Source organism: Cyanistes caeruleus, chromosome 1 (assembly GCF_971803275.1).
Source record: "Cyanistes caeruleus chromosome 1, bCyaCae1.hap1.1, whole genome shotgun sequence".
Classification (NCBI taxonomy): Eukaryota; Metazoa; Chordata; class Aves; order Passeriformes; family Paridae; genus Cyanistes; species Cyanistes caeruleus.
The window spans coordinates 133,761,067-133,788,708 of NC_141701.1; the positions used below are offsets into that span (position 1 = coordinate 133,761,067).

At 36.0% G+C, this 27,642-nt stretch overlaps 1 protein-coding gene across 2 annotated transcripts in view; it reads left to right on the top strand.

Annotated features, from left to right (window-relative positions):
- PLXDC2 (plexin domain containing 2) overlaps positions 1-27,642 on the top strand; it is a 254,848-nt gene that overhangs the window by 198,109 nt on the left and 29,097 nt on the right. For both annotated transcript variants that reach the window (XM_086860207.1, XM_086860212.1), the window contains exons 8-12: positions 1,287-1,382; positions 2,308-2,389; positions 22,088-22,148; positions 25,016-25,169; positions 26,560-26,598. In XM_086860207.1, coding sequence (XP_086716333.1) covers positions 1,287-1,382; positions 2,308-2,389; positions 22,088-22,148; positions 25,016-25,169; positions 26,560-26,598 — 432 coding nt within the window. The remainder of the gene's footprint in view (positions 1-1,286; positions 1,383-2,307; positions 2,390-22,087; positions 22,149-25,015; positions 25,170-26,559; positions 26,599-27,642) is intronic.

Genomic DNA, 27,642 nt, shown 5'->3' on the forward strand with positions numbered 1-27,642 from the left:
TCAATTATAGGTTCATTTCATACTGAAAGAGAATTCTGTTATCAGGAGGGATGAAGTCATAGCAAAGCTTCAAATAAATTGCAAGAAGTAGTTGGCAATGGTGCTGATTTGGAGCTAAATAAAAATATTATTGTCTGAAAGTGAGACACTGCCTACTTGTCCCTGAGAGCTAATGAGGTAAGAGAGGGCAGAAAAGCTGCTTCCTCAAGCAACAAGGTGTCCCCTAATCCATACAGGACTGACAACATAGCAGACCTCCAAAGACTGAGTTTATGACTGTTTACAAGTCCCTTTTCTTCTATTACATGTAGACTCAGAGTGATCATTGGCGTGGGTAACCTGTTAGTCCTTTGTATGTAACCCTGATTCCTCTCTGGAATGATTGCAAACAGACAGTGATTTTATCCAGCTCTTATTTCAGTTAGTTTAGCAGACCTTCCAAAAGACTATAAATACAAAACCAGCACACCAGAAAGCTGTCATTTTTGTGTTATAGGCTGTACTTTTAATTTTCAAATATACAAGCTCACCAGTCTATATTGCAACAGTGTATATAAAATCTGGAATTTTCAGAACTCATAATAGGATATTGTTCTGGGAAGTAGTGTGTGATTTTTTCACGTTTATTTTGTGCTTGGACCTTACAACTGCTTTTGAGTTCAAAGCCCTTAAGAACAGCACGTTGATTATATTGAATTTCTGCTTTGAGAAACTCAGGTGCAGTCAACCTGTGTAAAAATTATGCATAATGGCTGTTTAGGAAGATTGTCTTCTTTAAAACAATGTTAGAATATGAAAATATATTCTAGTACACTTAGATGTGAGCCATCTTGTAGCTAAAAAATTTGATTAAGCAATGAAATCAGTTTTGTTTGCACATCTTGGCAATAACTGACAAAGTGAGCATATATTCTCTCAAGTCTGTAAACTGAGAAAAATGTCTTAGGAAAGTAAGTATTTGAAGTATACCCTAAAATGTCTGACAGTGTGCTCTCTAGAATTTCTGCCTAAATCAATGACTAAGATGCTTGAGAGCACACTCAGCATTTTCATAATTCTTTGCCAGGAGAAGTATCTTTTCTGTCAGTTCTGAGGGGTTCTCCACTGAAAAATTCTCTATCTTTATGTGTTATTTTGTGATATTCAAAGTTAAAAATATATTCTTGAGAAAAATCGTTGCCATATGTGTACCTAAGCAACAGCGTGCATTCATTACATCCATTATTTTTCACAATCTAAAGGCTGCAAAATAAGAAAATATGATTTCTTTTTCTCTGTCCTGTTAGATGTCCGCAGAAGAACAATTTATGAATACCACAGGGTGGAGTTACAGATGTCAAAGATTACCAATCTCTCAGCTGTCGAAATGATACCTCTTCCAAGTAAGTAAAACATTACATAAACAGGAGCCAGATCTAGAAAGCATCTATCTCCCTCTCCCTCCCAGCAACACATACACAATTTCAAATATTTTGTTTTATCTGTGGACTTGGAATCATAAACAGATTCATTTATCGTCTCCTAGATTCCCATATGGATGATGCATTATCCTTTTCATCCTCATGTGTCTCAAGTTAGTTTATAGGTATATAGCTCCCAGTAGGTTTTGAATGAAATTTGTGCCAAATCATTTTTTCAGAAGAATGATTATATTGCATTTAAATGCGTTACCTCAAGAAAAAAAAAGAACAGTTTTCATGCTTGCAATGCAAACATCCATTCTTCTGTGTACTGTAGATCACATCACAAAGGCATATCCCCAAACAAATGGCTCCAAATATTTTGCAGTTCATCTGGCTCTTTTTTCCAAGGTAAAACTACATTGCTTAGAAATCTTGGGGTTTAACATGCCAGCTGTACTACTGTAAAAATAATAGAAACATGTATTTATCTTTTTTTTAATCCTGTTATAGTTCTTGCACATTTTTCTATCAGTTTTATTATCTGCTTATATCTGAATTTTAGCAACACCAAAGAACAGTGGAGCTAGGGTAGAAAGGGATTTAAGGAAATACTTAATATTGAGCAAATATATAAAAATTTAGGAATGAGGCTGAGTGAACAGATGTGGAAGTAGGAATACATTTACAAATGGAATACAAATGGGATACCACAGATGAAATGTACTTTTTTGTATGCAATTGTGCAAAGCATTGCAATAGGCCGGGTTCAGGGTCTCATTTCAGATGTGTGTGAAGCTGTTGACTTCCTAAATATGTATTATCAGAAGATGTATTCTTCTTTTGTGTTTTTTATGTGAAATATACATGAGACTAACATAATAATTCTTGTTTATCTACATCCCAGCTTGTCTCCAGTTTACCAGCTGTGGTCCCTGTGTCACTGCCCAGATTGGTTTCAACTGCAGCTGGTGCAGTAAACTCCAAAGGTAGATAAAATAAATTATATTTTTATGTGGGTATAGAGCTGTGCTCACAGGCTATCCAAAGCCATTGCCTACAGGTTATTCAGCATTAAAGGGTGTTGTATTTGGGTTTCTATATATGCATTCACATGAACATAAATCTCAAGTGTGATCACTAGTAACACATCATTGTCACATTTCACTTCAACAATTAGGCAAGAATAGTCAAAACAGTTGACTTGGGAGTTAAGCTTTTCCTCTTATTTCTTCAGTCATACTTTAAAATCCTTTTGAAGTAGAAAAAGAAGAAGAGATCATAATAAAAATCATATTTTCTCCCTGCATCATTGGCTTAATTTAACACCATGGAGTTGCAAGGTGTTAATGTAACTGTAAAAACTTCCTTGTTAACAGCAGGGAGACCAACACATCCAAACAGTCAGAGTTTGGATGTGTCCTTTTTACCTGTCATTACACTTAGGGGGTGTGTTGGGTCTCCTCAGCCTCTCAGGGACATGTGGAAAAAGTCCTCATGGCAGGAGTGATTTAGAATGTGGAGCAGCTGAAGCACAGCCAGCAAAATGGAAACTCTGCAACTGCAGCTTTTCAAAAAGTTCTTCACTCACCGACCTTCATGACAAATTTAATGCCAGTTCTCTGAAACAAAATGCAGATCATAATGGATATTTATTGTTGCTGTACTCTTCAGCTCTAGTGATTAGGTTTAGAAATACTTAGTATGAAATGGATGTATACTGAAACAAGAAAAGGTAATTAACATCCCAAAATAGTGTAATACTTTGACACCATGTTGAAGAACTGGTAAATAGCTGAAGAACACAGCACAGAATTAAGAAATTGGGGTTTTTTATGTTTTCTTATGCTGCAACTACAGGTAGTAAGTCACTTAAAAAGTAACTCTGTTCCCCATTTTTCTTGCAAAAACCTTTTTAGTGGAATTAGAGCTAAGACGAATCAAGTAATAGAAAACATACTAAATCTATTCAAGAGTACTAATACTTCTAGAAAACTGTTCCAAGCAAGCATAAACAGTTCTTTGCTGCCTTATTGATTCCTTGCTCTCAGCATTGCTTCATTCTCCTTCCATCAACAGATGCTGTAGCACTGAGTTTCTGTTGGCTTTGGTTTGAGCAAGGCCTGTTGCTTTGTGGCCTGTGTTCTCATTTTCATTTGGGTAAACTTAATTATATTGTAAAATCCATACCTCTTGTGAAGAACAGGCAAGCCTTCAGATCCTTTTTGTTTCTCTGTAGTTTCCAAACACCTGAGTTTCCTGAGTTCTGAAACTGCTGAAAAACATGTTTTGCTTACTGAGGCACAAATTTACTGTGTAGAACTAAGTTTTATTTAACTCAAAACTGTTTACCAGGAGCAGAACCAGGCATGTATCCACACTGTATTTCCTTCTGCTCATTTAGGAGCATTTGTGGCTGTCCCCTCACAACTGGCAAGGTGTAATTTACTGCTGAAAAATACACAGTCTGAACACATCTATTTCTATTCAATTAAAGTTTGAAGGAAGAAAACCTTGCTTTTTGTTTTGCATGTGGAGATCAAAGATAAGCCTACTGTGAGGTACTCCTGCACTGTTTCCCAAAATCAGCTGTCTCCACTCTGCAGCATGATTGTGCTTTTGACAAGATGCAGCAGGTAGACTTAGTTTTATTACTTTTAATTAGGCCATTACTGGCAGTAGTGAGACTGTCACTTCATGCAGGTTGTCTTTGGACATTGTTTGACTACCAGCAAAAGCAAGAAGTGGAGAGGATTCCTTAGAAAAAGGATGGATACTGAAAAGGAAACTAAGAATATGCTTCTACCTGGGAATTTCAGTAGTTTAACAAAAGTCATACAATTTTTTTACATACAATTTTTATCTGTCAAGATGTACAATATTAATTCATGTTTCAGCAAATGGAGAATTGTGTAGATAGTCATAAAATAGCTCAGAATGGAAAAGGGCATCAAGAGTAACCTCTCACTCAAATCAGGGGTAGCTGTGAGATCAAACCAGTTTCATCATAATTTTGTTCATCTAGGGTTTGGCCACAGAGGATGTGGTCCAGTCTCCAGAGCACCTTACACAGGATTTTACACCTATCTGTTAGCTTGCTGTTTGCTCTGGAAACAACAGGCTTTGGTGGATGTCTGTTTCAGGCCTCATTGTATTTCTTGGCCACTCTTCTCCAGTTTCTGAAATGAGCAATTTCAACTATTTCATCTCTATCGAGAAAGAAATCTAAAATAAAAAATGGTAAAATATTTTGTGAAAAGAGTCAACTTGCTTTCCAAAATGTGGAAATTGAAGATTTATTAGGTTACACTGCAGGATTATTGTGATGAGGAATCATTCTGTCCCAGAAATTTGAAAGTTTTCTAACACTCTCTGGACTTCTAGTCTAGCGCCTCTTTTCTTTTACCTTGCTCTTTCTCAGCATGTGTATTCATTTTCAAGAGATACAAAATAAAAATTCTTATTCCGTTCTCAGTGGCAATGTCTGGTTCAAAGGAGAGTGCTCAGAATCATTTGCTTCAGTACCATATTCTGGTTTTGTTCCCCTCAAACCAAATTTGCTGTGTTAAAATGTTCTTTTTGCATGAGATAAAGAAGCATTTCCTCAAGACAAGAAAAATCTAATAGCCTGGTTAAAAATCATAAAGGATGGAAAGTTGTTAATTCCTATCTCACAGTCCTTCAGCTTTTCCTGTATGTCTCTGCTCTTCACTCACCAGCCCTGTAAATCAATGGAGACTTTTATCTCCTGTTATGATATACATTGCTCTGCTGCAGTAAGATAAAATCAGCCTGAAAAAACAAGGGCAAAGCATCCCGTGAAGTATTAACTTAGACATTTCAGAAGTGCCTAGAGGACAAAGAAATTAATATTTACAGTCCACTTTTAAATGTGTGCTCATAGGGTTTTTTGAAGTAGGAGGAATGCTTAGGCACAAAACCTGAGTAATGCTGCTCAGGAACAAATCTGACTGGACACACTGGTCCAAAACTGCCTTTCTTATCTGTAGGCAAATCCCAGGGTGGGGAAGCCAATTAGCCTTTGTTGCAAAAGCCTGAAGAAGGCTTTGAGCTGGCAGTGACAGGTTTCAATGTATCAATAGTCTCTGAACCCACCTAGCACTCAGATTTTTGCAGAGGGAGAACGCTTGTTTGCTTCTGAGGGCACTGACAGGTGGTGAGGGTCAGATATGGCTGGAATACACAGAGATGTTCTTTCTGTGGTGCCACAGTAGTACTTTGGTGCTCTAAATTGAGATATTCTTGAGCAGACACACTTCCATGTGGACAACAATCCTACACATATCCATTGCAAAACACACCCTTTTTTCTAAGGAATTTATTACCCCATTTAGCCAGAGAAACATTACTACTAGTTACATCATCTTGCATATCATTTTTTTTCTTGCATTAGATTTAATCCACATATTGAATCATTCACACAGCAAAGTACCGTTTTTGGGGGGAAAAAACCCCAAAACTTTATGTAAAACTCTTAACTGCAGAAGGAAAACTGTCCAGTGGGACCATTGCAGAAAAACTTTACTCCCCCATGTGGGCAATCTGTGCTGGAATGAAAACAGCTTTATCCTACAACAGTGAGTTGTTTCCCACCTGTAATTTCAGCCCAGCTGCTGTGTGAGCTCTGCAATAGTTGGAGAGGCAGCTTCATTTTGGATGTGACTGAGGGAGAGTCCTTTATTCCTGCACTTTCTACAAGCTTAAATCACCATTAGTTCTTTCATAAGGGGTCATCAAACCATCCACTCTGAAATCCAGTATGATGTGTGTCACGCAGTGTTTTCATGACTGAAGCAAAGGTACATCATTTTCCTTCGACTTCAGCAGATAGAGGATCCCCCTAGGAGCTAATTTCTTTTGGAACTTCATATATTTCGTAACTGTTTCACAAGTAAAACTATTTGTAAGGAGATTAACTATAAATATGTAAACTAAGATTGTATTCTAACTTTCTCCAACACAAGTATCCATGTCTACAAAATGCCTGAAACATTTTAGCATCTATCCCATGGTGATGTCCAGTGGCTGAAATGTGGTTCATTTGCCCTTCATTATCTCTGACTTCCTGACATGTAAAAATTGGGAGAATTCATTAATGTCAGATTTGTTTATATCATCTTCTTATGCATCTGAAAATGTTTTTATATACTCTAGGCATGTGGTATAGACTTCACATTAGAGATGTCATTTCTAGGAAAGTTTTTGGAAACGTTCGGACCACTTTGCTGTTATTTTATAGCTTCAGTTTGTAAAACTTACTTGCAAACACTGAAATAGTGAGTTCCCTTGAAAATATTTGAAGTTGATTGTCCAATAAATAACAATTCCCTAGTTATTGATGTTTTTATTTTCATAAACTTCAGGAAAGTCTCAGATTTGGTCAGTGAAATGAAACCAATATTCCGGTGTTTTCAGAAATAAGCAGACAAAGAGCACATTCCTGCAATGTGTGCGTTCTGGAGACTCAGGCTATGAATGTCTCATGCTTCACTTCATCAATACAGGATAAAAACATCTCCCAGTACCTGCAACATCAGTCAGGTTTGGTGTGGTACCCCAACACTGAAGGTAGGGAACTGGAGTGCTGTAGTACTAAGGGCAGGAGCTGTAAACAGTTTAGATGATAGCTTTACTCAGCTGTCACTGTTGGTATATATATATTCAAATTTTTAATCCTCAAAACTGTCTGTCTTATGCCAGGGGCACCCAAATGCCTAACAGGATCCACAAGGATGCTTTGCTGGCAGACTCAATTAGGTTTTCAAGGGAAGTTACACAGAATAGGAGAGCAGTACTAAAAGCAGCTTTTTACCAAATTCTGTACTTAAGTATCTAGGACCAAAAAAATCTCTAAGGGTCCAACACTTTGTATGAGAAAAAAATCTTCAGAAGAGTCTAAGCAGGGCTCAGCAGTGAAATCCCCCATGCGGCCCCATGAAGCTTCATGTGACACTGCCTTTACACAACAGTCTGTCAGTGACCAGAGAACCCCCAGAGGCACAGGAGATAAGTGAACATTGATCCTCTGAAAACAAGTCACCCCTGAAGAACAGCCCATTAGATGTGGAGGTGTGTAAGCCTGAGCACTGAAACTTCCTTGCAAGTCTGCAGCTCAGACCAGCTCCACTATCCTCAGTCAGTCCTGGCTGCCTGGAGACTCAAGGTTAGCTCTGGGCACTGCTCTCCAGACAGTCCTGCTGGGAACTTACCTAGATCTGAAAAGAAGTGAGATTTTGCACTCTTATCCTTAAGAGTCTCTGTTTTCCAGGGTGTGCATTGAATAATGTGGTTTGAAATCATACCAGTTTATGGTATTGACGCATAGAGTGCAAAGCCCCAGTTTGAAAAGTGCCCTGAAAAGAGACTGTACAAATTCCAGGACTTTTTGAGTGCCATGATGAGCCAGGACACTCCATGCATTTTAGGGTGTCATACTGCCCTTGTGCATATGTACAGCTCCCAAAGCATCTTATACTCTTAAAGCAATCCTGAGCTAAAAACAAAAAGGAAATAATCCCATTTGTGGTGCATTTTACTTCAGTGCTTAATCCTGTGTGCCAACAATAGCACTAGTTGTGTAAATGAACAAGTTATAGCTGGGGTTTATGGAATGTGTTCTGAGCAAAGTGAAAAATCAGAAATGTGTCTGGGAGTAGTAGTAATAATGTGATTTAAGGATTGATACTTCTAATTTTTTATTATGATAATCACTATTCCCATATAAGCAGGTAATAAAGAAACAAACTGTTTTGCATTCCATGCTGATTAGCTGGAAAGCAATGAAGGGAGAATCTTTAGGCACTTGCATTTTTTAAGAAAACATGTTACAGTTGAAATATGAAGTGACAATTTAAATACAGTCCTTATGGTAATTGAAATAAAAAATAATTTTTATTACTTGTCTTCTGGACTTCTGGATATGTTTGAAATGTCTTTTTTGTTCTTTGTCCTCTAGAAGGGAATTGGAAACATGTTTATGTGAGTAACATGTAAATGTGACTTTATGCCTGGAAATTTTTAGTATAAGATAGAAGAAAAGGATTATGGTTTCTGTTGGTCTGTATGTCCCAACTGACAAGACCAGTTTTCATTTTAAAAAGTGTTGACTCAAACATTGTAGTATTTATAAGTAACAGTCTTATGTAACCTAAAATATTTATCAGCTGAGCAAAGCACCTTCCCTACAGAATTTATAAGACCATAAAAACAATTACTATTCTATCTGACTAGAGAATCCACTGGATTTACAAAAGGAAATTAAATCCAAATAAGAAACACGTAGCTTATTTAATATCTACATTTTCCTCAGCTTTTATTGGATGGCTGACACCACAACAAGGGTTGTAGGTTGGAAAGCAGGGAAAGGCAAACCACATCTCTCAGCTTTGTGTCCTGTGCTCACCTGCTGAGGGAACATTCAACCCCACTGTCTGTGTCATTGGTGAAGATATTAAGCAGGACTGGTCCCAGGACAGACCCCTGAGGGATCTCTTGTCACCAATCACCATCAGGACAGGGATCCTTTGGCCACTGCTTTGCTCCCATGATGCAAACATCTCACCAGTTCCTCATCCACTACGCCATCCAACCTCCAAACCTCTATCTCCAGTTTAGAGAGGGATGTTGTGGGGAGCTGTGCCCGAGGCTTTACAGAATTCCAGATAGGTGACATCCACTGACCTTCCCTTCTCCTGACGTTATCACTCCATCGTAAAGCCTCAAGGTCAGTTCAAAATGCTGACTTTTAAATACTTCCTCATTTTAACTACTTGAAGGGCTGTGTGTGTTTTTTGGATTGCTTTAGGAATATTTCATAGTTCAGTAGCAAATTAAAAGATGGGAGGAAGGCTAGCTGGTCTGTACTCAAGCTGATTTTATCCAAACACTATTTAACTGCCAGTAGTGTTCTGTTATTATAAAATTGGTCACAATACCTTAGCCATTAAAATAAAAACAAGCAAAAAACCCAAACAAACAAACAACAACAACAAAAATTAAAAATAAAAATAAAATAAAAATAAAAATAAAAAAAAAGAAGAAAGCATTTCTATGGATTAAGTGAACCACCAGAGGGAGCATATATAATCCAATCGATGTAATAGTTTCATATATAAATTACAAGGAAAATCTCATTTTAGATGTTTTTGAAAGGCTAGAGGTTTAAAAGATAGTGTATTCTGTTAAATATATTCCATTCTATCACTGTCTGACTTCATGAATTTCCTGATCATATCCCTGCTTCAGCCAAAGCAAAAAAAATGTGCCTGGATTCTGGATGCTTGTATGCCACTACAGCTGGAGGATTTTTCTAAGAAAATATAGCTGAGTCCCAACACGTGTGTCTTAACAATCAGATTGTTGAATTAGGTCACATTTACCCTGCAATAAATGAAAAATAATGACAGTACTGTTTTTCTAACCTGTATACAGGGTTTTTTTCAATTAGGAAGCAATCATATTGCAGACCTGAGAACCAGGCCATTTGTCAGAGTTTGCTGTAAAATGCAACATATTTTTCTTTTCTTTTAAAAGCTGTTTTGAGACAGTAATTGATCTTTTTAATCAAGTACTACAAATGTATCAAGAATGAATGTGTAAATTGGTCAGCCCTGATGTGTTACTGATAGGAACTATACAATAAGTAGATCTATACCTTATTGAGCAGCAAATTGCTCCACACCCAACTTCTTCAAATACTTTCCAAGGTGCGTGCTCTTAATTTGACAAGCTCATTTGCCCTCATGCACTGCAATAAACTGTTAGGAAATTAGCATTCAATAATTAAGAATTTTGCATGCATGGCAGCCTGATGGGACTAAAGCAAGAAAAGGTGGTGGCACTAAAGTGTTTAATGAACAAAGCATTTTCCTAAACCAGAATGAGCTCAGTGATGGTATTGTTTGATGAAAAATGCCTCACAAGATTAGAGTAATAGATATTCTCAAGTGGGGTGGCAGTTCTGTTTAGAAGAGAGCGTTAACTTCAGTGACACTGTAGGTACACTTAAAAATAATGGTAAAGATGTTATTGTACATAAAAATGTACAATAAAAATGTTATTGTACATAACAGTACAATGCAAAGTACTGTTAAGGAATGTAGATGATCCTGAGCTCACAACATGTTTTTATTGAAAGTTAGCCTGCAGCCAGAGGAATTTGCAATTCACTGAGTATCTCACATGGGTAAATAGCAGATTTCTATGCCTTTCTACATTTTTTGTAAGTTGGTGGAATTTGATAGTAGCTGGAGTTAGCCGAATTATTGTGGAATTTCTGTAAATCCCTCAAGCACAAATTGTCTGAGATAATTCCTATGATTAATACTAATAAACTAAAAATCTCAGTCTCTGAGCAGAGACTCAGTGAACATGCACTAGCTCTCAGGGGCTTAGTACAAGTCAGTGCAAGACCAGACCATTCATTCCCCAAGTTTCTTTTCTCCCCACATTCTTCCACAGTGTATTCACTGATGTTCTCAGCAGCTCCATAAAATTATCCCGATCCTAACATTAATAGATTTGCCATCTAACCAAGTGAATTTGAATCCTGCTTTCATACAGGAAATAGCCAGTTTTCTTGCAGTTGTAGCATTAGTCACACATATGTGTACCTTGCTTGCTTTTCTGAGTAACTATGTGCTCGTAACTGATGCTGATTTTTAAGAAGTTCAAGAAGGCTTATAGAACTTTAAATTATTTGTAGAAAAGGACCAGAAGATTGCTACAATTCCCATTAGTATGAAATCCTAGTATTTCTGTTAAAATATTTTCTATAAAAACCTGGACCTGAAATGGGGAAGCAGTTTGGTGATTCTTAATCTGGAGGTAAACACAGTGATTAATTTAAGTCACCTCACTCACGCTATTAATATTCTATATACCTGTTTCTTACAGTATCATTTGCCTTTCAAAATTTGAGATTGTTTTCACTAACTAGATGTTTACAGTAACATCCTTTGCCAGAGTTGTTGCTGTGTCTTCTGGAGCTTAGAGATGCTGTTCATTATCCACTGTGCAGGTTTCTCGATATGCAGTTTTGTATCACAGCTTGCACAAGACATAGATGTCACAGTTAATATGCAAAGGACCACTGCCTGGACCATTCTAAAACCTTAATGAAAAGTCTGTCTCAGGTACTGTCTATTGCCAAATATACGACATTCCTAAGGTGGTTTTTTATAAATGCAGAAAATAGTTATCAAAGATACAGAGGACAGTAAAGCACTTAAATCTCATTGAGAGGAGGTATAGAAGACATCCCTCTGTTATATATACCTTGGATAGTACTAAATTTTGCTGCTTAATTAAGAAAGATGACAACATCTGTATTTCATTTCCATGCTTAAATTCACAGGTGCACCTAAGACACCATAATGACAAAACACTAGAAAAATAGGTACTAGTACAATTATTTTCTGTAGAACCTTCTGTTGCGATATTTTTTAAATACTAGTAACATTTTATTCTTCATTTATTGCATTAGAACAATAAGACAAAGCCCACCACAGTCTTTGATGAACCGTCTAGATCTACAATTTCTGTGCCAGCCATAAATCTTTCAAATCACAAGAGAGCTTAGTACAGACTTAATTCCTCATTGTTTGTTTATCCTGAGCATGATAGCCGTTCCGGTGGGCACTGCCATTAGAGAGCCATTTCCTCTGGGATTAAACTTTGGGGTTTTTCTGACAGAACTATGCCACATTCAGTCACATTGCAGCCCAAAATTCTTTTCAGTTTGGTTTCATTTTCATCTGTTCATTTCTTACATTAATAGATAAGTTTGAATTCAAACAAATTCCTATTTGATTGCAGAAAGGTGACTCTTACCCATGAAAGGGTTCCACAGATGCCTTATGATGCAATTTATACATATCCTAGACATTCTAAGAACCTTGACTCGGGCTTCTATTCATCATTCTGTGTGTGATAGTCTCTCACTCTCTTGTGGGCTCCTACAAAAGACATTATAGAATTTCTGATTACCAAATAAATACCTCAAATGCTCATCTACCATTACTATTGGGCTTTAATTGTACAATACAAGGAATCCAAAGGAAATTAAAATTCAAATTTAAAATAAAACAGACTTTTCTGATGACAAATCAAAAGACTTATCTTAGCAACACTTCATTAAATAAATTGCAATTAGCATGATAATTTTCATAATACATGAATTGCGAAATGTGAAATACAGGTAGGTGATGGATAGATGAATACAGAACACAAATGAGAAAAACCAAAAACTGGGTTACTTAGACACAAGACTGCTTAAAATACCGAGAGGGAGGTTACCACATAAGGCAAAACCAGTACCTGCTTTACCTGCATTCAGAGAAAGAGCTTCAAGAAGGTTTTGACATCTTCAGATAGGCACCACTGCTGTATGAACCCACGTTCACAGACAGAGGAACGCAGTCAGGGTCACAAACTTCTCATTGGTTGTCTCACTATAATGTATTGTACCAAAAAACAATGAGATAATTAAACATCATGTCTACAGCATCATTTCTACTCTACTCAGGTAATCTTCTTGACACTCAGGCTGTTTCTTCTATTTCTTATTGTGGGTAAACTCCCAAATTATATCTTTTTCACAACTCTGAGATTTTCTACATTTTCCTTAACATTAATTAACATTAATTAACATTAATTTGCAAGTGTTATCTTTATTTGCTAAACTACTGATATTTTTATCCAGTTCTCTCTCTGTTGACTATCATGTATAGTTCTTTATACTATTTTGTGCTAACTACTATTCCTGTGCTACTGGAAGAGTCATAAGTGAGCTGACTGTCTTCCACTAATGAAAACAGTGAATTCTAAAATAGTTCATGATCACTACTCTAGCCAAATATGGCAGGATATATGTTTTGACTTTGAACATATTAGAACTTCAAAATTCTAGTATGAAAGTTAAAGGAGAAAAAAACTAGTAGGTTTTTTTAGGTTCTTAGTTTCTCAAGAGCTCTTAGGCCCCACAACAGCAGTTTCTGAGCCAAATATATAAGTAAGCTGCTCCTGATGAAACTAATTAGTTTTTCTAGTCCTAAATGAATTTGTAATGAAAAAAAGATAGGATAACAGGATAGTTTCATTAACCATCATTGCTCAATTTTGCAATGCTTTTATGCATTGCTGTACATAGAGCAGTGCTACTGCTATTTTGCATTATATCTTCTCTTCCTGTGGCCTGAAATAAATCAACTTTACTGCTTACAACAGATGAACAAATTGGACATTTTTTTCTGTCAAAAATGATGTATTAGAAAATGCACAAATTTGGCCAACCCAAGTTTTATGACTTTAGGATGCTTTTTCACGTAAGTTCAGCTACAGAAAAGGTTTGTAAATGGTTTAGTAAAAATAATGATTGTGCAGTAGGTTAATTCTGTCTCATCGACCCTCTCAGGGGAATAATTTAGTGGGGAACAACTAGATTTCTTTCCTTTCACGTCTGAGATGAGCTTAATTTGTGGTTCCAAACTCTTTCCTTGATTTCCAGAGAATGGTATGTTCCAAGAAATTATTTGCTAAGTACCTTTTATTAAATGTTTGAATGTTCATAGGACTATATTTCAAAAGCCACATACCACCTACCCATTGCAGCCTAAATTGTTGGCCTAGATAATAATTTTCTCAACTGGTCTCCTTTCCTTATTTCAAGTGTTTAAAAAAAGAAAAATCAAATAACAGAAACTGAGAACAAAGCATTTCAGGAATGTCAAAACTCAGGGCACATCTGTGGAAACAGGCAGCCCAGATTATCGAACCTGACTCTAGGATAATTTTTAGGATGAATGTTAATCTCCTTTTTTGGAAGCATTAGATTTTTTTTCCTTTCATATAAGCATCCAATCTACTGCATTACTATGAAGAAATCTATCTTACACCAATTTTTTTATGATCACTCTTAATTTAATTTGTTATTATTACAAGGGAAATATAAAGAAGGGTAAAAAATAAATAAAATAAGTAAAGTGATTTTTAAAATAATCAACCAAAATTTTTTAATGTTTTTGCACTTTATGAAATTTTCTTTTTCTCATGTTTCATAGAAATATAATGCAGAATGATAGCCCCAGTCACTTGTACAAGCATAGTTCATCTTCTCATACAATGAATCTTTTTACATACTATTGCAAATTAAACACAGCCTGGGAAGCTTCCTGGGCATTGTAAAAGCAACTGTATGTGCCACTAAAGCAGTTGTGATGTTTCCTGGTGTGATTTCAGTCCATGCCCACCAGCACTGTCCAGAACAGTGCCCAGGCATGGTGCAGGAACTGGGCTGCTCCAAGGGTTATTCCCAGATGGTTATTTATGTGCAGCCTCCTCCTTTTCAAGGCTGAGAGAGTTTGCTTGCTCAGGCACAGGCCATTGTGTGCCTGCAGTCTGCAGTGCCAAAGAACATTTCTGGGTATGCTTATTGTGCTGGTATAGACAGAATGATCACAATTGTCTTAATTGCTTTCCAGAACCTCTTATGGTTGCATTACTCAATATAAACTGAGTATCACTGAGATCATATTTTCCTCATAGCCTGCTAGATATCACTCTATAATGAAGTACCATGAATGAAAAGTCTCTTTTTTTGTCATATTTTAAATTTTACATATTACTAAATGCATATTCCTATGTAATATTGTCAAAAATTTTTATTTAAACAAATCTGAAATTCATATGTCTCTTCAGAAATTTTGGATTATCTGAGGTTAGGACCTACTAAAGCAAACTGCTCCATTTCCCAACATAGTCTTCTGATTTTTTATAGCATATGTATTTCTCATTCTTTCCAATCACATAAACTGGGGGACTCTCTAACATGTCCTTGTAGAAAATATTCCCAACTTCAGGGAAATAAATGAAATTTTATCAGTATTCTTCCTTAAATGTCATCTTTAGTTCCCCCTCCATTCAGATCTATTAACTCTTCCAGTATTTGCATTATCATAGTGCATTAATGAAATCACTGGATATCACAAAGAATATCAAAATGTACCAATAATTAAGAAACTGAGGAGCCCCCACTGGTTTGTAATTCTTTTGTAATCTCTTTTGGTGACTCTTCCTGCTCAATGTTCACTTCAGAATTGGACTCACTTTTAGAATAAAAAATTACACGATTAAGATGTTAGTTTAGGAAATAACTTTCTGAACTTTAAAGTTTCTTTGAACATAACCAGTTACAGGATGATTCATATCCTTCCTTCTTTTGCTCTCTATCTGAAGAGTTCACTGAGTTTTAGCAGAAAATGTTTTTCTTAGCCCTAATTCACATTCCTTTATAAACATATAAACGCTGGATTATTCAGAGTGAGTTTAGCACTCCATGTCTCCTTTGCCTGTCACAGCTCCTTTGAGTTCTTACTCCTTTTAGAACTGTGAATGAGGTCTAGCAGGAGCAGTAACCCAGCACTAACCAAACCATTGCTGCAATTCTCCTTCTAGCAGCTCAGATGCTGATGCCCACTAGTAGTGACTCAGCCATGGTGTTCACTGTATGATTACTGGGGGCTCATGTGTGATAACAGGCATGTGCACAGCCCTATTCATACCCTCTCTAGGCACCAGGTCACTTTTTTCCTCTCACAAAGACTCTACTAGTCATTAATGTTATCAGTGTGGGTTTTTATAAAGGGGTAAAATCCCTTTAAAGTACCTGAATAAAAAATAGAGCATGGGCAATGTGTGAATGAGATCTGTGCCTCGGTATGCACCACACGAGACTTGATGTTTTCAATTTAATTCCCAGTTCTACCATTCATATGTCTGTGAGTACTGTGGGAAACACAGAAGCTGTGAAATAGTGCATGCTCATCTACTTTTCAGAAAATCTATCCTTAATTCTAGGTTCTGTTACAAATTCTGTGTTATCTCAGCTGATCATTTCATGTCTCCTATGTTCTGTTTCCTTATCTTTAAAGTGGAAAATGAAATATTTTCTCAAAAGACAACTTTCATATTTTTATTTTTAAAAGGAGACTAAATCAATGGGTATGCAACACTAACTGTACTTCTGAGATATTGTCAGTGTCAGTAGAATATTCAAAGAAAGAAAATAATACAATTATGTTAGAAAGAAGGGCTAAATTGTCCTTGTTAGGATCACTAACCAGAATGTAAAGTACATCCAGTAGTACTTCAGAGCTTGTTGCCTCGAACCCTGAGAAATTACTTGTGTGCCAAACGTAACAATGCCAACAGATCAGAATTCTCTGCTAAATTCTGTTGCTATTTGCTCTTTATACCCACTTTGTGCAGGTACAAATGTCCAAAGTCAAAGCAGTGGAGACTGTAATCTAGTATGAGGGACTAATCTCAGTGTGGCTCCTTCCCGAAGAGCACATTTGATATAAATTTCTGCTGATTCTGTTGGAAATTCTGATACAGCAATCTCATAAATTTGACTCTAGGGTTCTCCTTCTACACTATCTTTTTCCTTCTAACTGTTCAAAGCAGAGCCTTTAGCAAAAGCATATTTTTCATTCTTTATCTGCTCTTCTGCGTGTTTCCTTTATTGTTGTAACTGACATTAAGTTTATAGAAAATATCCTCCTATTCTTCTTTAATCAGAACTCTGCCAAGTCTCGCTTTCACCACAATTTGATCTTTTTCTTTCTAGTGGAATTGAAAATAAAACTTACTTCTTTTATCCCACTTTTATTCTTAGCCTCTTTCAACAGAAAGAATTCCCTATGGGAGTCTTTATTTCCTACAGCCTATTCAAATGTTGTGTCACAGTTACAAATATTGAGGCTTATGAATGTTTAGTCGTTTTCTGTAAAATAACAGCTTGGGGTTTAACATCTTTTACTTCTATGTTAACTTGATATTTTACTTAATATTGAGTATTTTACACATGTAGCCATAGTTTATCAAACTTTCCATCCCATAAAATTGTGGAACCATTGTCAGGCTGAAGATTGACTGCTGAACTTTGTTCCATTCTGATCATCTTTATCATTACCTGAATGTTTTAAATTTTGAGTAGCACACAATGTTAAGACAATGGTGGAATTCAGTGTTGCATCAACTATTAACTATGCCTTCATAACATTCAAATTTTTCATAAAATAGGTTGATTTCAGTTTAAAATCCTTGTATTCAGCTAGTCAGCTGTTCTTACTTTACAAGAGCAAGATGGAAGCAAATCCTCTTCTGATAATCAAATTGTCATCCTATTCTGAAGTGCAGTTTAATGAAGCACTATTTAAGTAAAGGATAAATACAGAGAACACATTTATGCTAGAATTCAGATATACCATTAGGAGTATTGAGCTAAGTCATAAGAACAAATGCTATTCAAATACCTTACAAATGCATCCCATTGTCACTCACAGTGACACTTCACATGACCTCCATAAGCATTTCGAGCTGTGATTAAATCTTGCATTTGAAAGTGGAAAATAAAAAAGGAAGGAAAATTCAGTCTTTCCCTAGACACCGTGGTGTGGCAAAAAAGTGATATTTGAAGGGTGAAAGAATCAAACTGGAGCCTGCTCTGTGGTAAAGGGAGGCAAAACCAGACCAAGCACAAAGATAAACATTTTTTCTCCAAAAATCACTCTATGATTAGAGTTATTTTTCAGTTTTACAGAGATAAAGTTCCAGTATTTTTTTAATATTATATATATTTATATTTACTTTTTACTTCCTATCTTACCTTGGAAAGAAATTCCACTTTAAAATGTTCTAATTCTTCTTTTAGTCATTCAGACATCCTAGCAGCTATCTTATTCTTTTCATAATATGATGGTCCTTCCTTAATGGCTGAAGTCAGAAAATAGTTCTGCCTGTTCAATTTTCTATTTAATTTTCCAGATTAACCTTTTATTTAGCTGAGTTAATAAACCTTTTAACTGAGTTAAATCATTACATGGTATTTACAAAATCATTTCTGATTTCTGGAATGTCTTTCATTTCCAAAATATCTGTTCTTTACATGCTCTTACAGAACCAAAAATACTAGGAAATTATTGGTTCAAATGACATGCGCTGTGCATTTCAATGGTCTTGATTGTCATGCTCCAGCTAAACCTGGTGAAAAGCTTTTTCTATACTGACTTTGCCCCTTTTCTTCCCAATAATTTTCCATTATGTTTCTAGCTTTTACAGGTTAAACCTTGAATTTTCTGTATTCATGTTATCTCATTTATCATCATCATCATCATTAATTCTCATTGAACTCTCTTTAAGAAAAGGAGCAAAGTATTTCATGTCCTGCACTGAGTGGACACTTCTTGTCATTCAAACATTTTCTGCCAAATATAGGTAAATGGCATTGGGTAAATAGGATGGTATCTCCAACTCCTTTCTGTCTGCACACAGTTCACTGAGAGGATTATGACAGCGTTCTTGTTACTCAGACTCAGCTGCACTGGTTGTGCCAAGTCATCATTGCTATATGTGTAGAGACATTCATTCTCCATTTCCTCCCTGAACCAGTACTCCAGAGTTCCACACAAATCCTGAAATTCCTTGCATTTCATAAATTTCCCTATTTTCATTTCCTGGAACATCTTTATTTTGCTTTCCTAGGAGCTGAGTTTGGTCATCACTTGAAAATCACTTGAAAATTAAAATAGCCATGTTGACAGATGGCATAAACAGCACAGCAAATCAAATCTGCTCCAATCTTTTAATGGCAACAGGGAATTATCACCATACTTATAAATATATAAATTAAGGCCTTAAAAATGCAGTCAGTAAAGCGGGTGCAGCGCTGAAATGTCTGTTTCCAGAACTCTAACTCAATGGGGCGGCAGCAATAGTAGCTTCTGTGGCTGACATCAAGTGATATACACCTCAAAGGAAGTTCACAAACAGGTTTGCCAGGAGACTGTCTCCTTCCTGATAAAGCTGCTTTCTGATAATATTGTTTGGACTCACTATATATCAGTGGAAAATGTTAAATAAGCAGTGTCCAGGTTTAATGTACTTTTTTGATGGCAGAGTCTTCTCAAGACTGCCTTGCTTGTTTGAAAGAGACATTCCAAGTCCTTGCGTGTTGCATTCAATTTTTGGTGGTTGGTTAATTCCTGGTGAAAAAAAAAATTAACCCCAGAAATATTACTCATCCCTGTAATTCATTAGCTTGTAAGAAATTAATTAAGAACTGTAAATGAGTGCACCTGGGATACATTTTTATTCATATAATCTTGGAGCCTTAAATTTGACACCATTTAGATATAAAATGAAATCTAGGTTTTTTAATCCGTACTATTTCTAAGTACATTGGGCTGAATTAGCATAGATATCTGCCTCAAGTGGAGGAAATTATGAAGTGGCTTGATTTCATGCCTAAATATTTGGCTTGGTTTTCTGATGTATTGAATATCCTCAAAGCCATTAGATTTGAGCCAGACCAATATGAATAAAATGTAATGGATTTATGAGTATTCAGTACATCTGGAAAATCAGTCCAGTCCTGCTTAGAGATGGGCACAGAAGTTGCTAATGAAGCTCTTCAAATTTTAGAGAGAAGTAGGGAAGACTGAAAAAAAATAAATGTTCTATTCATGCCTGGAATACCATGTTATCCTTTCTTTCTTCTTAGTAAAGTTTTTCTTGTTGTTTCAAACATTCACAGAGATGGAACACCACAGAGATGGAGAAGTAGCACTGAGCTCCCAGCAAAGCATTGATTCATTCTCACTTCAGCAAGAAAACACTTTTCCAATGGTCTTTATTGATATAGTGGTTTGGGTTGGAAGAGACCTTTAAAGATTACTCTGTGCAGCCCGATTGACATGGGCAGGAACATCTTGCACTAGCTGCAAGGTTGCACAAAGCCCCATCCAACCAGGCCTTGAACACTTGCAATGGTGGGAAATTCACAATTTCTTTTGACAGTCTATTCTGGTGACTCAGCAGCAGCACTGTAAAAAAATTCTTATATCCAATATTAATCTATCTTCTTTCAATTTAAAACCATTTTTCCATGTCACTACAGGCACTACAGGCTTTGATAAAAGGTCTCTGTCTTTCTTATAAGCTCCGTTTAAGTGTGGAAAGTCTGTATAGGGTTTTCCTGGAGCCTTCTCTTCTCCAGGCTGAACAACCCCAACTCTCTCAACCTGTGCTCATAAGAGGGGGGCTCCAGCCTTGTGATCAACTTTGTGGCTCTCTGGACTCACTCCAGCAGGTCAATGTCCATACTGTGTTGGAGGCCTCATGCATTGGGAAGGAGATATCTGTATTTCTCTGAAATACTTTTCTGGTTTGAACATTTTTCCCTCAGCAGCAATGGAGAAGCCAGTTGCTTTAGAGTATGTGAAAATTAACACCTGTTAGTACTGGGGTATTTGTATTTCTTTTAGTAATATTGCAAATGGCGACACGTGGATCAATGCAGGTATAACAAGAGAATGAACATTTTTCTCAAAATCTTTTCTCAAAGCCATTGTAGGTTCTGCTGAGAATAATTATATGGAGATTTTTCTTACCCCACATGTGTTGTTAACATTGTTTACATCTTCTTGTAACATCCTCTCTTACTATAAAAATAATTACAGTCTTCCATTCTTACAAATGAACCTGTTACCTTGGTTGAAGTTGACATGTCTTGTTATCTTTTAATTCTTTGTAAACAAAAAACAGGCCTTAAAAACAGCTAACCATACCAGTGCCCTTATTTGCTTGCTTAGTCTTATTAAAAGACAGAAAAAGGTTGGTTTTTATACATTCAGGTAAGTTATGACCATGGGTGCCAAATGACATCACTCTGTCTCATAACAAAATACTGCAGGAAATGAATGCAGAAACCAAAAACAAACCCTCCAAAATAAAAAAAAAAAAAAAAAACCCCTAGCTGGGAAGAATCTCCTTCGAAGCTGAACATTGTGGTTTAGTTATTTGCTTACCATTTTAATAATGCTTTCTGTTTGTGATGCTATTTGTTGTCTAGGAAACTTACCCTGCAATCACTGATAACACTCTTGAGAGATAGGGATTTGCAGGGGAATCATTATATTAAAGTGTTACAAGTTTCTTAAAAAATTCTTTGTTACATATTGCAAAAGACAAAGGATATTGCAAACAGGTTATTAAACTCACCTAATTTGATAAGAAATATGCATGCAATTTAAGTTTTCTGCATCTAGAGAAGAGGTAGAAGCAGCTGTACAATGTCCTCTATTTGTCAAGGAGTATTCAGAGGAGCTGTGAACATTGATCAAATAGCTGTATGTGTATCTTATTGTCTCAGATCGCTTTGTCTGATAAACCCAGTGACTGGTTCACTGCATCCTTTGTGGGATTAAATTTTCCTGGCTAAGTCTGGACAATAATAATTAAACTAATTTACCTTCATATGGTTGACAAACTTGGTATGGTCAAACTTAAAAATTCTATGGGTCAGTGATGTCTTAAGAATAATTATCCAGTGGAAGGGAGATATTCCTACTTAAAAATGATAAATAGATTTTAAAAACTAAAATAAAGTCTCATTCATTGAAAATCCTCTCACTGAAGTAGATTAAAGGAGTGACTCATTGTAAGCAAAAGCATCTTGAATAAAAGTGATACCATTAAAAACATGGATTTTAAATCACATCATTTACTTATTCTTTCTGTCACTCTGTTCTCTTCCTCTCCCTTCCTTTATTCTTTTTTTCTCCTCCTATTTCCATCTGGACAACTTCTATCTATTTCATCATTTAAAGATGCTCCAGTGGATTTGATCGTCACCGGCAAGATTGGGTAGACAGTGGCTGCCCTGAAGAGGTATGTGAGTAGTTTACATCCTCAGCCCATCAGAGGCAATTCATACAGTTATGATGTTTTTGTTTAAATTATTCAGATTATAAAGCATGTTTTCAAAGCCAAAGACATGTTATATTTATCATTCAGGGGAAATTCTATAAAGAATAACAAAGAACAGCAAACTGAGCAGTTTCACTCCCCATTTGAAGGAATAAAAGAGACAAAAATTAAAATTTTGTCTTTGGGAAACTACTTTAATTAAAACCCCAAAAACCAGAAAGCCTCCTGCAAAACAGTGTCCCTGTTCTGATTTTCTTTTAGATCTCTGACTTTTGCCAGAAAAGGGGAGGAAACTATGAAACTTGCCTTATTTCAGAAAGCCCTTTGCCAGACAAGTGAAGAACAGGCATTGCATTTTGATTATGAAATCTGGCCAAATCATTTAATAAAGAAGAAATTGCACAAAAGAATTCAAAGAGATAAAAATAATAATTGAAATAAAAATTTAAAAGCCCTCACACAACCAGCCTAGATGGAATCTTGATTTCTTTTCATGGAGATGCAGTGAGGAGATGAGAAAGATATCTGACCGTGGTAGTGGTGGGCTGTCAAGCAGGGACCATAAGCCTCCTCTGAAAGTTATCTGGGTACTCCTAGACCAGAGAAGTTCATCTTCTACAAACATTTATTTATGATGATGATGATGACTGCCATACTGTTTGAGGTTTGGGGTTTTTTTTTCATTTTCCTTTATTTATTTTTTTTTCCATGTTGGGATTTTGGTAACAGGAACAAATTAATTTATGGCACTTTTCATCTTCTAGTGTCCAGAAAAAAAACAGTTGCTTTTCCATTTTTGCTGAACAGGCTAAATATCCTCATGAGTTTTAGCAACACAGCCCTTCTAAAATGTCAGGTGAAATCCAAGGCAAAACATAGCCCCAGGTGTCTTGCTAGAAAAGCACATTCTGTTTTATTTGCAAGAGAAGTAATGATACAAATCCATATTAATGGAAGAAATTTGTTTTTGTGGTAACTGTAATTGCAAAATAACTGCAACTTACATACTGCCTTATTACATGGCCTTGAAGCTTCAGTTTTGCAGTTTGTCACCAGCTGATTTGAAAGCAAGATTTCTGAGATATTTATTGTGTGTGGAGGGCAACCTTTTAAAGAACAGAAGATAAAAGTTACTGGGAGCATGTGTTATTATAGTGCACAACCTTTCTATTGCTTTAATCCAGATTATTATTAGTTAGGACTCAATAGTACTTGCAAATTAAGATATCAAAAAACTTCTCTCTGCAGGACATTAATATTCCCTTCTGCTTCTCCTTTCTTATTTCAGTCCAGCATGTGCTCCAAGGTTTACTACATGATCTGAAAGGAAATTATCAGTATACAAAGTGTATCTGAGAAATTAATAGTTTAATTTGCAAAGTTTTGGGCTACTTGGTAGCAGTTCACTGTCCAGCTTTTTAGGCTCTCTGGAGTAGAAGCAACAGCTTGCTTGGCATCTTCCAGAATTATGCCTGAGCTGGCTGCTAGAGTCCAGGAAAGGATTGATAATTAGCACTCAATGGTTAGTTTTAGGTGCTTCATTCAGGAGGATAAATAATGAGGATTCTCATAGTAAGGTTTCTTTATTTTTAATATAGATTTTGAGCTAAGTTTTGATGCTACATTACATCAGTGAAATTAACAGTATTTTTCAAGAAAAATACCAAGGAATTTAAAGAATAATTATCCTGCTGGTACTGATTCATTCCTGTAATGTAATAAATTGTTTCTGGTAAAACAATGAACAATGAAATATCTGTGCATATTAAAGACAGTGCCCACTGGGTTTAGACAGCCAGATATCAATAAAATAAAATAAACGTTTGCAGGACTCGACTTCTCATTAAAATGAATGGGGACAGCAGGAGTTAGACACAGTTCCCATATTTGCTGCAAGATAATTGGATGTATTTTCCTGCAAAACTGTATGGACCATAAAAGAAATTATTCATTGCATCTTCAGAATTTTAAAAATGTACAGAACTTGGGAGAAAAAGAAAGGGCAAGCAGACTCTATATTTGTATCAAAATATTTGCCCATGCAAATAAATATTAAATTACTACATGATGGTGACTACTATTTATAGTGTGCTAATATATCGTAATAATTTTAGTCTTTTTTGTTATTTATATTTTATAATCATTATATTTTATGTTATGTGTATTTATATGTTTTTATATATACAATAATACATTATATTTTAATATGTAGAGTTAATAGGCATATAGTGAATAGATTTATTTATTGTAGTAAATAAATATTCTATAGGCTGAATACATGCACACATTTAATACACGTGTGTTCTTTTGTAATAATTACATATAAAGCCTAATTAAATGCTCCAGTCAACTACACATTTTTCACTATGAAGAGCTACTATATAATTTCCACATATCTTTTTTAACATGTTTTATGTAAAACATAAATTGGATTGATGGCAGTGAGCTTTCATAACAGAAGAGTGAAAATCTGAATTATAAACTTAGATGTTAAACTCTGATTGAGAGAAATAACAAGTTAGACGATCTGTGGTGACTTTGAGACCTTGTCATTAATAATTAAGAGTTGTAAATTTTGCAGATAAATGGAAGAACGGTAAATTTTGCAGATAAATGGAAGAATATATGTTGCTGAATGCTGCATAGAGACTTGAAAGAGGAAAAGGGAAAAAAAGGAAATTATAAGAAAAAGCACTTTAAATTTCTTGATCTAGAGTCCATTTTCACTCTTTTTATCACAGCAACTTGTCCATGATTAAATTCTTCATCCTTGACAGTTTCCACTGAGAATGAATTTTCTCTTCCTTGTTTCTGTTGTTTCCCAACAGTCTAAGGACAAGATTTGTGAGAAGAATATAGACACAACTGAAACACCTCTGTACTCCACCACCACCCTTCTGCCAACCACCACAAGGTTCAGAGTTTTAACAACCACCAGAGGATCCACCACTTCCCACCTTCCAACCAGCCTACCCACAGAAGGTGATGTGTATACATTGCATTTTTACACTTGAGTAAAAGTAATTTACAACTCAGAAAGAAATTTATTTCCTTTAAGTACGTGTTGATGACAACTTTTTTGCTCAGGGGCAGCAGAAGGACTTGGGAATTGCAGTCAAGGCTCTTACTTTTAAATTGCTCATTCTTGTGCCATTAAGGTACAAAGGGGATGACAGCTCAAGGAGAAGATGCTGCTGGAGAAGCAAGGACAAGTTAGGAAGACTTCTAGAAAACTTGAGGTTTACAATGACTTTTTCATGTTCCTTTACATTCAGGCTGTAGTCCAAACCTGCTGAAATAGTACTAGTAAAGGTCTCTGCTAAATCAAGAAGAAATTCCCATCACAGACTTAATGAATTTGTAATTATTTTATGGATTCTATTTAGCCAGGTGAAAAGTATGGATAATCCAGAATAAAAACCTCTTTGAAATATGCCTGTTTACTTTTCTTCAGTCAGTTGACATTGTTCTTTTCATGTAGTACTCACTGTTGTGAAATAGTTCCTCTAGGCTTCTGAACTGAATTAACTGGGTAAGTAATGGTGGGTCAGTTCTCATCCTCATACCAATGGGTGCTTAAATCTCACCTTTTGAGCTTGGGATATCCTGCTTTCCTGCTTTTGGAGGAAACTCATCTGGGCAAGAAATATTAATTCTGATTAATTCAGATTAATCAAGGAACATCTATAAAACATGTGTGTGTGTGTGTGTTTGTTGAAATTGTATGTTAACACAAGAAAAAGTACTAGGTACAGATTTTCCAAGTCGCCTGTGATGGTAAAATCTGAGCTGAAGGAAGGTGTTTCAAAGTGGGAATCCACTGATAAGAAAGGCTGGTTTTGTTTAAAGCAATAAAAGTTTAGAAACTGTTAGTGCAGCATTTGGACTGCATTAAAAGGAATATTGTCTGGCATTCTGTTCTCAAAATTCACAAGAAAAAGAGGAATATGGAAGTAAATAGGGTTTAGTATTAGTAGACCTTTTAAAGATTCTTCAAAAAGGAACTAAGTCATATTTCTTTATTGACATATGTTGGTTCATATAGTCCTTAATATGATAGAATGCTCAAGCTATGTGTGAACATGCAATATATATGAATTATTTATAAACATTAGGAGACAAACTCTCATACCTTTATTTGCCAGTATTTGCAATCCTCCTAAATGCTTTAACACTCTCATAAATATTTTTTTTAGTGGTAAGAAAGTGTGGTGCTCAGTGTAAGAAACAGCAAAACCTAGTTCTCATTGAGCTGAGTACCAAATAATTTTCTTGTTGTGGAATGTTTTTATCATTAGAAACAGATTTCTAAAATGATTAATGACCTAGAAAAATGCATTTTCCTTCAACTAACTTTGAATTTCTTTAATAGATGACACCAAGATAGCACTGCACCTAAAAGATAATGGAGGTAAGAGATACTTGTTTTTTGTCTGTAAATAGTGTCAGTATTTTGTCAAATTATACCCCACTGAACTTCATTCATCAAAATCCGACTGTAGGAATAGTTTTTACCAGACTGTCAAGGGACTCCAGCATCCCACATCTGTGTGGAAAATAAGTGGGGCAAATAAGCTTAGGAACTGCTTAGGAAACTAAACATTTACAACTCTCTTTATCATTCTGTAATAAAAGAGCAGGTTCAGTTACGGACATATTAAGTAAATTTTAATTGTATTAATACAGTTATTGACTATAATAATACAGTTTTATTTAACTGAATTAAGAGAGTGTATGGTGTTAGCTCTAAATAATAGTGTTGTGCTATAAAGTCATTCATAGTAGTGAATTATTTTGACTTTTGTTAATAAACATACACATTTTATATCTATGTCTTTACTGGCAGAGATCCTGCATTTCTCCATGCACATTCCCTGTGCAAGTTAATAAGATCACCTTGTCATACTGATAAAGGCCCCTGTTAAATGAGGCTCTGCAGGGGACTGCTTCTGTCACCTTCTTTGTGAGTTCAAGGACTGAGTCCTGAGGTTTTTCCTTCTCCCTTTGATGTGCAAGAGAATTCCCCTACTAGAATAGGACTGACTTGTTAGGCGTCACCTGAGCCTGTGTTCATTGCCAAAGTGGGGCTTGCTGAGGTGAAAGGGAAGATTTGGGTTCATTTCTGAAGGCTTCAGGTTGGTCTATCAATGCAGAGGAAGATTTGCTAAGCAAATTTAATTAAATCACATTTCCACTGCTATTAAGGGGAGTATTATTGGCTCTGATTGCCTTTCCAAGCAGGGAGCATGAAGTTTATTTTATGGGTCAAGGGAACAGGTAGCCAAGTGTGGCAGCAGGGCACAGGGCAAGTCCAGCAGCTCAGGGAAGCAATTGGGGTCAACCCTGGTCAAACTGAGTCTGCAGCAATGAGGCAGACCCAGGGTGAAGGCAGGAAGCCAGGTTGGCGAGGAAGGGAGCAGCAATGCAGCAAAGTGGCACAGCTGCCGAGACAGCT